The 13,114-nt window shown below is 43.3% G+C and overlaps 1 protein-coding gene across 1 annotated transcript in view; it reads right to left on the bottom strand.

Annotated features, from left to right (window-relative positions):
• The window catches only part of ASIC5 (acid sensing ion channel subunit family member 5), a 148,589-nt gene extending 142,682 nt beyond the window's left edge, over positions 1 to 5,907 (bottom strand). The window contains exon 1 of the mRNA XM_063956542.1: positions 5,876 to 5,907. Coding sequence (XP_063812612.1) covers positions 5,876 to 5,907 — 32 coding nt within the window. The remainder of the gene's footprint in view (positions 1 to 5,875) is intronic.
• Between the last annotated feature and the right edge of the window lie 7,207 nt (positions 5,908 to 13,114).

The raw sequence follows: 13,114 nt of genomic DNA, 5'->3' as shown, positions 1-13,114 counted from the left end.
CAAAAATGCCGCACAGATATGGAATGGATACTTGCAGTGACACAGAGCTGCAAGATACAGCAATGGCCTACTGTACTACTATAATTATTATGTAGATGACAGATATAAAAAGTTACATTGTGGGGGAATCCAGTATACGTTCTGTCACCAGGTACCAGTGAATGGCCACATCATGTATATAGGTGACAGATATAAAGTTACATTGTGAGGGAATCCAGAATACGTTCTGTCACCAGGTACCAGTGAATGACCACATCATGTATATAGATGACAGATATAAAGTTACATTGTGGGGGAATCCAGTATACGTTCTGTCACCAGGTACCAGTGAATGGCCACATCATGTATATAGGTGACAGATATAAAGTTACATTGTGAGGGAATCCAGAATACGTTCTGTCACCAGGTACCAGTGAATGACCACATCATGTATATAGGTGACAGATATAAAGTTACATTGTGAGGGAATCCAGTATACGTTCTGTCACCAGGTACCAGTGAATGACCACATCATGTATATAGGTGACAGATATAAAGTTACATTGTGAGGGAATCCAGAATACGTTCTGTCACCAGGTACCAGTGAATGACCACATCATGTATATAGGTGACAGATATAAAGTTACATTGTGAGGGAATCCAGTATACGTTCTGTCACCAGGTACCAGTGAATGACCACATCATGTATATAGGTGACAGATAAAGTTACATTGTGAGTGAATCCAGTATACGTTCTGTCACCAGGTACCAGTGAATGACCACATCATGTATATAGGTGACAGATATAAAGTTACATTGTGGGGGAATCCAGTATACGTTTTGTCACCAGTGAAAGGCCACATCATGTATATAGGTGACAGATATAAAGTTACATTGTGAGGGAATCCAGAATACGTTCTGTCACCAGGTACCAGTGAATGACCACATCATGTATATAGATGACAGATATAAAGTTACATTGTGGGGGAATCCAGTATACGTTCTGTCACCAGGTACCAGTGAATGGCCACATCATGTATATACTTATATTGGTGGTCCCCAGTCCCCACAATGCAGCACACTGATCAGATATTTGCAGCACACTGAGCACAGATATGGAGCGTTTTCAGGCAGAGAACGTAGATATTTTCAGCACACTGAGCACAGATTATTTGCAGCACACTGAGCACAGATATTTGCAGCACACTGAGCACAGATTACGGAGCTTTTTAGGGAGAGAACGCTGCCACGTCCTCTCCGTTCAATCTCCAATGCACGAGTGAAAATGGCGGCGACGCGCGGCTCCTTATATAAATTACAAATCTCGCGCGAATCGGACAGCGGGATGATGACGTTCGGGCGGGTTCTGGTTAACCGAGCAAGGCGGGAAGATCCGAGGCTGCCTCGGAACCGTGTAAAATGGGTGAAGTTCAGGGGGGTTCGGATCCCGAGGAACCGAACCCGCTCATCTCTAGTATTTACCCTGCACATGGCAACATGGTTTGTTCCAGACGCAGAGTTACAGGCTTTTTTTTTTTTTCTTTACTTACAAACATGAATCACAGAAAAAAATCAGAAAAAAATGGAGTGAATTTTAGTGTACTGGTTATGCAGGTACAGTATAGTAGTCTCACTCAACCTTGAGATCAAATATCATTATGCACCACAAAGATGGTTATAACATTTTGTCCGTGTTTAGCCTGTGTTTAATCGGACAATGTTAAATTATAAGACTGGGCAGAGATCCTAATCTAGAATGTGAGTGAGAGATATAAAGATTAGTTCAAATATAAACAGAAAGAATTAGTAGATACTAGATCTTCTTTAAATTCTCTGTCATTAATCCAGAAAATAATTGGACATATACATTTAAGCAGATGAGATAATAAGTATCCTTCTCTGTTGATGAAACCTAAATTAATTCTCTTGTAGAATTAATTTATAGTATGTTATTAACAGAGCCCCATGCCCAATAACACATACAGTAGTCCTTCATTATTATAGTTATTAAATTATTTTATTGGAACATCTCTTATTTGGTTCTTCAATTGCGCTCTATTGATTTCATTCTTAGTGGCGGTGGGTGTACATGGCAAGTTCCGCCCCCAGGGAACCCACACTGCGTGACGGCCCTGCCCTAACAATCCAGGTTTCCTCAAGCCCTGCACTGTTAGGGTGCCTTGGGAGCAAGGTTTGGAAACAATTGCACCAAAGCACCAAGATTCTACACCATGGCTATTTAATAGTCTATGGGGGTAATTCAGACCTGATCGTAGCAGCAATTTTGTTAGCAGATGGGCAAAATCATGTGCACTGCAGGTGGGGCAGATATAACATGTGCAGAGAAATTTAGATTTGGGTGGGGTGTGTTCAAACTGAAATTTAAATTGCAGTGTAAAAATAAAGCAGCCAGTATTTACCCTGCACAGAAACAATATAACCCACCCAAATCTAACTCTCTCTGCACATGTTATATCTGCCACACCTGCAGTGCACATGGTTTTGCCCATCTGCTAACAAATTTGCTGCTACGATCAGGTCTGAATTAGGCCCTATGTACCATAGTATACAGACTTCAGATATAAAGCAAGTCCTATGCCGGATGTCATGATCCTCTAAAGCAGTGGTTCTCAACTTTGGTCCTCAAGTACCCCCAACAGTTCATGTTTTCCAGGTCACCTAGCAGTTGAACAGGTGCATTCATTACTCACTGACACATTATAAAAGACCCACAGGTGGAGCCAATTATTTCACTTGCAATCCTGTGAGGAGACCTGGAAAACATGAACTGTTGGGGGTACTTGAGGACCAAAGTTGAGAACCACTGCTCTAAAGTAGGGTTCTCAGTCACTCAGGCACCTCTAAAGGCCCATACACACTTGACGATAAAATGAACGACGTCGTTCATTTCAGCCCTCATCAACGACGTCGCTTATTATATCGTCAAGTGTGTATGCATCCGACGACCACCGATGCGCGGCCCCGCGGGACGTTAACGACCCTCGCTTATCTGTGGAGCATGTATGCTCAATTTCCACTATGGTCGTTACCGACCAGAGACGTCGTTGAATGTGTATGGTGTGAAAGACCAACGACCAACGACCAAGCCACTGTTCATCAGCCCTGTTCCCAGCTCATTATTTTAATAAACTGTTCAGCTTGGATGCTTCAACGATGAATGGTCTATGGTCTTTGGTCTTTGGTCTTTCGTCTTTGGTCGTTGGTAGTGTGTATGCTCATGTCGTTTGCTCAGCTGTTCAAGGGAAGTCGTTAACGACGGTCGTTAACGATGTGTGCATCGTCAAGTGTGTATGGGCCTTAACAGATGTGTTGTGGGTTTCTGTTTATGGAAGCCGGTGGGACAATTAGTGACCCAGCAAAACAGATTAACTCACCTGTGCATGATTAAAGAAATCCTCAAAGCATGATCTGTTGATAATACTTGAGGATTAAGGTTGAAAACCACTTTTCTAAAGAATCTATATTATATAAGTGACTAGATGATAGTATCTACATCTAATATCTATTTTTCTGCAAGTATCTCTCACTCTGTAACTTTAGCTAACATCAGTATCTATTTACTTTGTAAATGTATACAGTATTCTCGTACATGAAACCAAAGTCAACCCTTCTGTTTGCACACATTATACAACCATATATAGAGAGCTATAGAGAACTATAGTTTACTTAAATATTTGTGTTTTAAACATGTGGTGAAGAAACAGTTTAGTGAGACCATCTCTAGGGAAAAAGTCTGGATGTAATGGGTACTCAGCCCACCAATCACTGATCAATACTGGTGGGAGGAATGAGGTCAATGACACTTATTGCATGATGCAATCCCATGACATGGAATAAATATTTGACAGAAAGAAAACATGAACTTTGTAGACCGGTTTTAAAGCTTCTCAGTAAAAATCCTAAACTTTATTGGGTAAAACCACTGAATTTGCAGTTTGTGTTTATAATCACACAACGTAACATAAGAGGGTTTTACTAGTAAATATTGATGTTCAGAATCAAGCCTGATGGTGGGTAACAACGTATATCAGATTTGTAGTTTCTGATAAAATACAACAGTGAAAAAAAATACAGTGAACATTTCAAGACACAAGTTAGTGATGTACAGACACTGTCGTTAGATTGGTAGAATCATTTGTCTTATGCCCTGCTCGGATCATGGCTTATGTATCTTATGGATCTCTGGCCATAGACTCACTCTACCTCTAGTCTAACTTGTTTCTTATCATGGATTTCTCATGGTTCCGATGGTTACGGATGGGGTAAGAATACTGTAGACTTTGGGTAGTTGATAGTAACCCTTAATTCTTCCAGAAGAGACACAGCAATGTTCTTGTGTGCTTTTTGACTATCTATGTCAGAGCTTACTAAAAGAATATCATCTAAATAGTCTATGCAAAATATGCCTTACTAACAAAATGGCAAACGGCCACCTTCATTACTCTGGATAAGGAAAATGGGGCGTTCGTTTAGCCAAACACCATCACCGTCCACTAGTACAGCTGGTCTCTGCACATGAACTGTAACAGGAGTCTGTGATTGGGAAAAGACTGGAAAGCATGCTTGAGCTTTCTATGCAGTAACAATCTCTGGAAAGAGAAAAAGGAAGATCCTGCAACACTTTCATATGGGACTTTGTGTTTGACAAAACTGTTCAGAGACTTTACATTTAACACTGGACAAACTGAGCCATCCTGTTTTAAGATCGGGAAAACAAGACTTTTGTCCAGCTGTTTTTAGCATGGTCGGCGAGTTCTTTACTTGCAGCAAGGTCGCATGCAATGCGGCATCGATTGCAAACTGCAATTCTTTTGTGTACAGGGCTCCTGTGATCTGCTGTAACCGCAGAAGTTTTGGGTTGGGGCTGGGTGACCTACATGGAGAAAACGCTTCTTTCCGACTTCATACATTTTTGGCGTGAAGTCAGCAAAAGGCTTTTTAGCTTTATACTGAGAATGGACCTTATAAACTCAGGGACAAGTAAGTCCAGCAACCCCTGTAGAAATTAGTAATGTAATTAAAGATTTGCTATAAAGTATAATGAGAATTGATCTTCTATAGCAAAGCAAAGCAAATTTAGAAGCTACTAGTGACTCAATGGGTGAGATGAACTCACCTTCTCTTCCAGCCTTGTCCAGTATAATAAAGGACCAGAGGCATCTGCAATTCTTTAGTGGATTTTTTGTAATGTCTTATCATTCATGTCAGGAGTGACCTTATCTCCCAGTAAGTCATTCGGGGAAGGAATAAAGCAAATAAAGGAATATCAGGTAACGCTGTGTGACAGCAGAGAACCCACTTGTCCTTCTTTTATTAGAGCATAACGAAAGGCAAAGTGTATTAAAACACCTTATACTTACTGACAAGTCCCAGCGTGGGATGTACAGATCAGGTAGCATTTCACCTGTTTTTGCCATCTGAATATCGCTCCATTCTCCCCTTTTGGAGGAGGAAGCTCAACAGACTATCTCCTCCTAAGACTCCCAGTCAACTACTTGCATATGTCTGTCAGGAGAAGTCAACCTCACATGGGATGGACCCTGTAATATCTGCTTGGAGGTCCCTTTATACAGTGAACCGGCCTCTACTGGCCTTAAAAGCCTGCCTGCTTCATGCATTACCAGAGAAATGTGGTAGTTTGTCTGAAACCCGCTTCACTGTGAGAGACAGCATGCGTATGAAGGGAATTTTTACTTTTAGGTTTGATTTCACGAGAAGAAATCCCAAAACTTAATCTCCCTACCAAAATTATCTGAGTTAAATTCCTTCTCATAACCAGGGGTTAAAATTTGCCTTTGAGCTACAGAAATTTTTTTTTTTCCTTTTAATTATGAATTTCTTAGTGGAGGAGGAAGACAAGGATACTTTCACTCACCTTTTTAGAGTGTTTTTAATGTCCACTGTCATCTTAACCAGAGAGAGACGCAGGGAGTCAGTCACAGCAACTAGCACCCTCCATCTCCTGCACTGAAGAGATATCTCATTCAGGGTGAGAGGTATCAAACATTGGGCAGAGAGAAAGTACCAACCAATCAGCTCCTGTCAATTTTCAAACACAAAAATGTCAGAAGTTGATTAGAGACAGATAAAGTACCAGCCAATGTTTGATACATCTCCCCCAGTGAATAGCAGCCATGCCCACCTGCTAGTGTGCACATGACATGTGCACAACCAAGCCTATTTGTGTCAGCATGGAAGTTGTTTAAAACGGTCACATCTCCTGTCGGCAACGGAGCATTGGAAGGCTTCCTATCTATACTACCTGCTGCTGCTACTGTAGCTTGCTAGCCTTCTGAAAAACATATACTGTTGTTTCTTCCGAGTGCATCTTGCTACATGATTATATTTTCGTCAAATATTCACATACAGTATTCTTGAGTATTGTGAGAGTGAACATCCCATATAGAGGCAGATTCTGATTCAGGAGCAAAGCAAAAAACAGCAAGTAACTGTGCATCTTGGTAAAACCAAGCACGGGTGGGGGAGAAGTAAAATGTGCAGAGAGATTTAAATGTGAGAGGTATGTGTCCAAATGGGGATCTAAATTGCAATGTGAAGCTGGGCCATACTTGCCTACTTTTAAAAAATCATTTCAGGGAGATTGTGAAAGTAACACCTATCAGCGCAGACACGTACTGCTACAACTGAGAGGCGTGTTATAAAAATGACATATGTAAATGAGCCCAAAGTTAGTAAGATCTACTTGTTGAAGAATAGACACTGATATTTTGCAGGATTTGTTTGTGTATTGTGTTTTACAAGAGGTTCCATATACTGTAAGTGGTCACGAGGAACCTTATTTAAAATGCATGTAGCCATAATGATCATTGTGCCTTATAACCAATACAGGGAAATGACACTGGTGACCCAATTTGAATGTACTGTATATATTGCCGATTCTTTTTCTTCCCCAAGAATGTAATAGCTATATAATGGGGGTAAAGTGCAATCAGGGAGATTTCTGGATAGTTCAGGGAGTTAGCTGCTATTTCAGGGAGTCTCCTGCAGAATGAGGGAGGGTAGGCAATTATGAGCTGGGCATAAAGTATAGAATTATCTAGCAGATCATCTGCCAGATCTGGTTGGTTGGAATGAAAATCTGGTAATGGATGAGAGCAAATGACAATCGCCCAATTGCTCCCAAACACTGGAAAACAGAGAGTACTGTTGTTCATACAAACTGGATAAATCCGTGATTTAACCAAATTGTCTTAACAACAGGTTTTGATCACTTTCCAGTGTTTGGAAGCAAACGATTGGTTGTCATTTGCACTCATCCATTACCAGATTTTCATTCCAACTAGCCAGATCTGGCAGATAATTGTATAGTGTATGCCCAACTTAAAATTAACACGGGGCAGATGTATTAAGCCAGGTGAAGTGATAAAGTGGAAAGTGATAACGCACCAGCCAGTCAGCTCCTAACTGTCATTTTTCAAACCCAGCCTGTAACATGGAAGTTAGGAGCTGAATGGCTGGTGTGTTATCACCTTCCACTTTATCACTTCACCAGGCTTAATACATCTGCCCCACACAGTCCAGTACGTGCAGACTACATGCAAAATGCAGAATCAACCCCATAGCGCCTGAGAAACCTTGTTAGTAGGAGTTGTCGACCAACTTCCACAATACAGACTGTTACTGACCGTCTTTGATGACAAGATTAGGGCCAAAGAACTGGACATCCACATCAACAACTAAGTTAAATAATGCGTACAGCATTATAGCAAGAACTTCCATAAAGAGGAAAGGCAGAGCTTCATAGCAGATCTTTTCAAAAAATTTATGTTCATTACATAATAAGGTTGGTAATAAACACAAGGTTTAGAATGCTTCAAATTCATTCTAAAAATATATTATTCAAATTTCCCATTGTTACCTCTTGTGGTCAGATATAGCAGTTTAACCATCTATTGTATATAATCAAGAATCCCTTCCTATGCGCACAGTGAAACTGTCTTTCTTCTACACCACAATTCATGACTCCTTGGGCCTAATTCAGACCTGATCGCTAGAAAGCAATTTTTGCACTGCTGCAATCAGATAGTCACCGCCTACAGGGGGAGTGTATTTTAGCTGTGCAAGTGTGCGATCGCATGCGCAGTCTCTGCGCAGCCCAGGACTTACTCAGCCACTGCGATCACATCGGCCTGTCCGGGACCAGAATTGACATCAGGAACCCTCCCTGCAAACGCATGGACATGTCTGCATTTTTCCAGACACTCCCTGAAAACGGTCAGTTGACACCGACAAACGCCTTCTTCCTGTCAATCTCCTTGCGATCGCCCGTGCGAACGGATCCGTTGCACAAGCCCATCGCTGAGCGGCGATCCGCTTTGTACCCGCAGTGCATACGCAGTTTGGACCTGATTGCACGCTGTGCGAAAACGCACAGCAGCGATCAGGTCTGAATTACCCCACTTGTCCTCTATATGCTTTAGGGTCAAAATATTAATTATAGAAAATAACACATAAGGGGCATATGGAGGGGGCTGATGACACATAATGGACACGTGGAGGGCTCTGATGATTCATGGGGTCTGATTTAAAAACGCGCACATCGCATCTTCTGTCAGCAGTAACCCACCTGCGGGTACAGACAAAAGTCGCTACAAAGTCCTTCCCTTGTGCAGAAACGTTCATCTGAATGTGCAAGGACTGAGATGCCCACGTTTAGCATCCATGCACACTGTAGTACCATCTCTGTGCACTTATACGCCACCATCGGTTGCACAATTGAAATTTGCACCAGCCCTATTGCAGCTGCAGTTACTCCATCAGACCACAGCCTCTTATGCCTGTGCATCTGGGAACACAGCCGCTTGCATCGACATGTCTGCAATACTTCCATAATACGGCCACTGAACGGACCTTCTTTCCATGCATTTATAGCCACCTCCCAGGAACACCCATTACTATTCTGCAACATTTCTGATACCGGCTTTCCTGATAGCAACAGCACATTAGATAAATAGATAGATAGATAGACAGACAGACAGACAGACAGACAGACAGACAGACAGACAGACAGATAGATAGATATCTCTCTACAATACGTTTTACCTTTATCCCGCTCTATACTGTGGCTGCACCTGAAAAAAAACCATCCCACTAGCAGAGGGTCAGAAAAGACCATAGATAAAAAAAGGTATTATGTACACCTTGACAAAGGGACCTGTGTGTCCCAAAACGTTGGTTTGTAAATGGTGTTGTAAATACACTTTTTCATAGCTGTTTAAGACGCTGAGTGCCGCTCTTTTTGCCTTTACTTGTTTATTATGAATATATATATGAAAGTCACCATCCAAAAATTGATTAAACTGTATGATGGTTGTTGTGGAACTGTTTTAATGAATTCTGTTTTATGACAAATTTATTAAATAATTTGCTCTTAAGATTTGCCTTTTGTTGGTCAAAAGTTTGGTAAATATTCACATTGAGCGCCCTTTTAATACTGTATATAACAGGATTTTAATACCTACTGGTAAATCCTTTTCTCCTAGTCCGTAGAGGATGCTGGGGTCCACTTCAGTACCATGGGGTATAGACGGTTCCGCAGGAGCCATGGGCACTTTAAGACTTTTAAAGGGTGTGAACTGGCTCCTCCCTCTATGCCCCTCCTCCAGACTTCAGTATAGGAACTGTGCCCAGGGAGACGGACATTTTGAGGAAAGGATTTACTTTTAAAGTAAAGGTGAGATTCATACCAGCTCACACCTCAACCATGCGGCACAACATGGCATTCAACTTAACACATGTCAACGGGCATGAACAATTGCAGCAACATGCTGAAAATAATCATAACACAATACTTGTGTAACACAAACTAACAACTGCAGGTAAATACGCACTGGGTCGGGTGCCCAGCATCCTCTACGGACTAGGAGAAAAGGATTTACCGGCAGGTATTAAAATCCTGTTTTCTCATACGTCCTAGAGGATGCTGCGGTCCACTTCAGTACCATGGGGTTATACCAAAGCTCCAATATGGGCGGGAGAGTGCGGATGACCCTGCAGCACCGACTGACCAAACTTGAGGTCCTCATCGGCCAAGGTGTCAAACTTGTAAAACTTTGCAAACGTGTTTGCCCCTGATCAAGTAGCTGCTCGGCAAAGTTGTATAGCAGAGACCCCCCGGGCAGCCACCCAGGATGAGCCCACCTTTCTAGTAGAATGGCCATTTACCGACTTCGGTATCGGCAATCCTGCTGTGGAATGAGCGTGCTGAATCGTCCCTCTGATCCAGCGCGCAATAGTCTGCTTAGAAGCAGGACACCCAATCTTGTTGGGAGCATACAGGACAAACAGAGCTTCTGTTTTCCTTATCCGAGCTGTTCTTGCGACATAAATTTTCAAAGCTCTAACGACATCAAGAGACTTTGACTCAGGGAAGGTGTCAGTAGCCACTGGCACCACAATAGGTTGGTTTATATAGAAAGACGAAACCACCTTTGGAAAAAATTGTTGCTGAGTTCTCAACTCTGCCCTATCTTCATGGAAGATCAGGTAAGGGCTCTTGTGAGACAAGGTCCCCAACTCAGACACCCGCCGTGCGGATGCCAAGGCTAAAAGCATCACCATTTTCCAAGTGAGAAACTTCAATTCTATCTCCTGCAGAGGTTCAAACCAATTCGATTAAAGGAACTGCAACACCACAGGTCCCATGGTGCCACTGGGGGCACAAATGGAGGTTGGACGTGCAGCACCCCTTTCACGAACGTCTGAACTTCTGGAAGGGAGGCCAATTGTTTTTGAAAGAAGACTGATAAGGCAGAAATCTGGACCTTGATTGAACCCAATCTTAGGCCCGCATCCACACCTGCCTGTAGAAAATGGAGAAAACGTCCCAACTGAAACTCTTCCGTAGGAGCCTTCTTGGATTCACACCAAGACACATATTTCCTCCAAATACGGTGGTAATGTTTAGATGTTACTCCTTTCCTGGCCTGAATAAGAGTGGGGATGACTTCTTTGGGAATAACCTTTCAGGCTAGGATCCGGCGCTCAACAGCCATGCCGTCAAACGTAGCCGCGGTGAGTCTTGATACACGCCCGGTCCCTGCTGCAGCAGGTCCTCGCGAAGAGGAAGAGGCCGAGGATCTTCTATTAGTAACTCCTGAAGATATGGATACCAAGCCCTCCTTGGCCAGTCTGGGACAATTAGGATCGCTCGAACCCTTGTTCTTCTGATGATCTTGAGAACTTTTGGTGTTAGTGGAAGTGGAGGGAAGACATACACCGACTGAAACACCCACTGGGTCACTAGAGCATCCACTGCTATTGCTTGAGGGTCGCTCGACCTGGAACAATATCTGTGAAGCTTCCTGTTGAGACGAGATGCCATCATGTCTACTTGAGGAACTCCCCAAAGTCTTTTCACCTCTGCGAAGACTTCTTGATGGAGGCCCCACTCTCCTGGATGGAGATCGTGTCTGCTGAGGAAGTCTACTTCCCAGTTGTCCACTCCCGGAATGAAAATTGCTGACAGAGCTCTTGCCTATCTTTCTGCCCAGAGGAGGATCTTCGTCACCTTTGCTATTGCCGCTCTGCTTTTCGTTCCGCCCTGACGGTTTATGTACGTGACTGCTGTTACATTGTCTGACTGGATCTGTACGGGTTGATCTTGAAGAAGATGTCCCGCTTGTAGAAGGCCGTTGTGAATTGCTCTCAATTCCAGAACATTTATGTGAAGACAGGTTTCCTGACTTGACCATTTTCCTTGGAAGCTTTTTCCCTGCATGACTGCTCCCCAGCCTCGGAGACTCGCATCCGTGGTTACTAGGACCCAGTCCTGAATCCCGAACCTGCGTCCCTCTAGGACACAGGTTCTCAAACTCGGTCCTCAGGACCCCACACGGTGCATGTTTTGCAGGTCTCCTCACAGAATCACAAGTGAAATAATAAGCTCCACCTGTGGACCTTTTAAAATGTGTCAGTTAGTAATTAATACACCTGTGCACTTGCTGGGTTACCTGCACAACATGCACTGTGTGGGGTCCTGAGGACCGAGTTTGAGAACCTGTGCACTAGGAGGTGAGAACTGTGTAGCCACCACAGGAGCGAAATTCTGGCTTTGGAGGACAGAATTATCGTCTGGTGCATGTGTAGGTGGGATCCGGACCATTTGTCCAACAGGTCCCACTGGAATACTCTGGCATGGAATCGGCCAAACTGTATGGCCTCGTTGGCCGCTACCATCTTTCCCAACAACCGAATACATTGATGTATCGACACTCTTGTTGGTTCAAAATTTGTTTGACCATTCTCTGGATTTCCAGAGCTTTTTCCACTGGAAGAAATAACCTCTGTACTTCTATATCCAGTATCATCCCCAGAAAAGACAATCTTGTCGTCGGTTCCAACTGCGACTTTGGAAAATTTACGATCCAACCGTGTTGTTGGAGTACTGACAGGGAGAGTGCAATGTTCTGCACCAACTTTTCCCTGGATCTCGCTTTTATCAGGAGATCGTCCAGGTAAGGAATTATATTGACTCCTTGCTGTCGAAGGAGGACCATCCTTTCTGCCATCACCTTGGTGAATACCCTGGGGTGCCGTGGAGAGTCCAAACGGCAACGTCTGGAATTGGTAATGGCAATCCTGTACTGCGAATCTCAGATAAGCTTGGTGAGGAGGATAAATGGGAATATGCAAGTAAGCATATTTTATGTCTACCGACACCATGACGTCCCCTTCCTCCAGACAGGAAATCACTGCTCTCAGAGATTCCATCTTGAACTTGAACCTTTTCATGTAGAGATTTAGATTCTTCAGGTTTGGTCTGAACGAGCCGTCCGGCTTCGGAACTACGAAGAGGCTTGAATAAAACCCTTCTCCTTGCTGTGACAAGGGTACCAGGACAATGACTTGATCCTGTCATAATTTTGGAATTGCAGCTGTTACTAGTTCTCTGGAAGAGAAGCTAGCAAGGGTGATTTGAAAAATCGGCATGGGGGAACATCTTGAAACTCCAGTTTGTATCCCAGGGACACTATTTGTAAGACCCATGGGTCCAGACCAGATTGAACCCAGATCTGACTGAAAAGTTTCAGATGTGCTCCCACCCGAGGGGACTCCTGCGAGGGAGCCCCAGCATCATGCTGCAGATTTTGCA

The sequence above is a fragment of the Pseudophryne corroboree genome, chromosome 1 (assembly GCF_028390025.1).
Source record: "Pseudophryne corroboree isolate aPseCor3 chromosome 1, aPseCor3.hap2, whole genome shotgun sequence".
Classification (NCBI taxonomy): domain Eukaryota; kingdom Metazoa; phylum Chordata; class Amphibia; order Anura; family Myobatrachidae; genus Pseudophryne; species Pseudophryne corroboree.
Note: the sequence above shows the minus strand (reverse complement) of the source record. Positions and strands in the feature narration are given on the sequence as shown.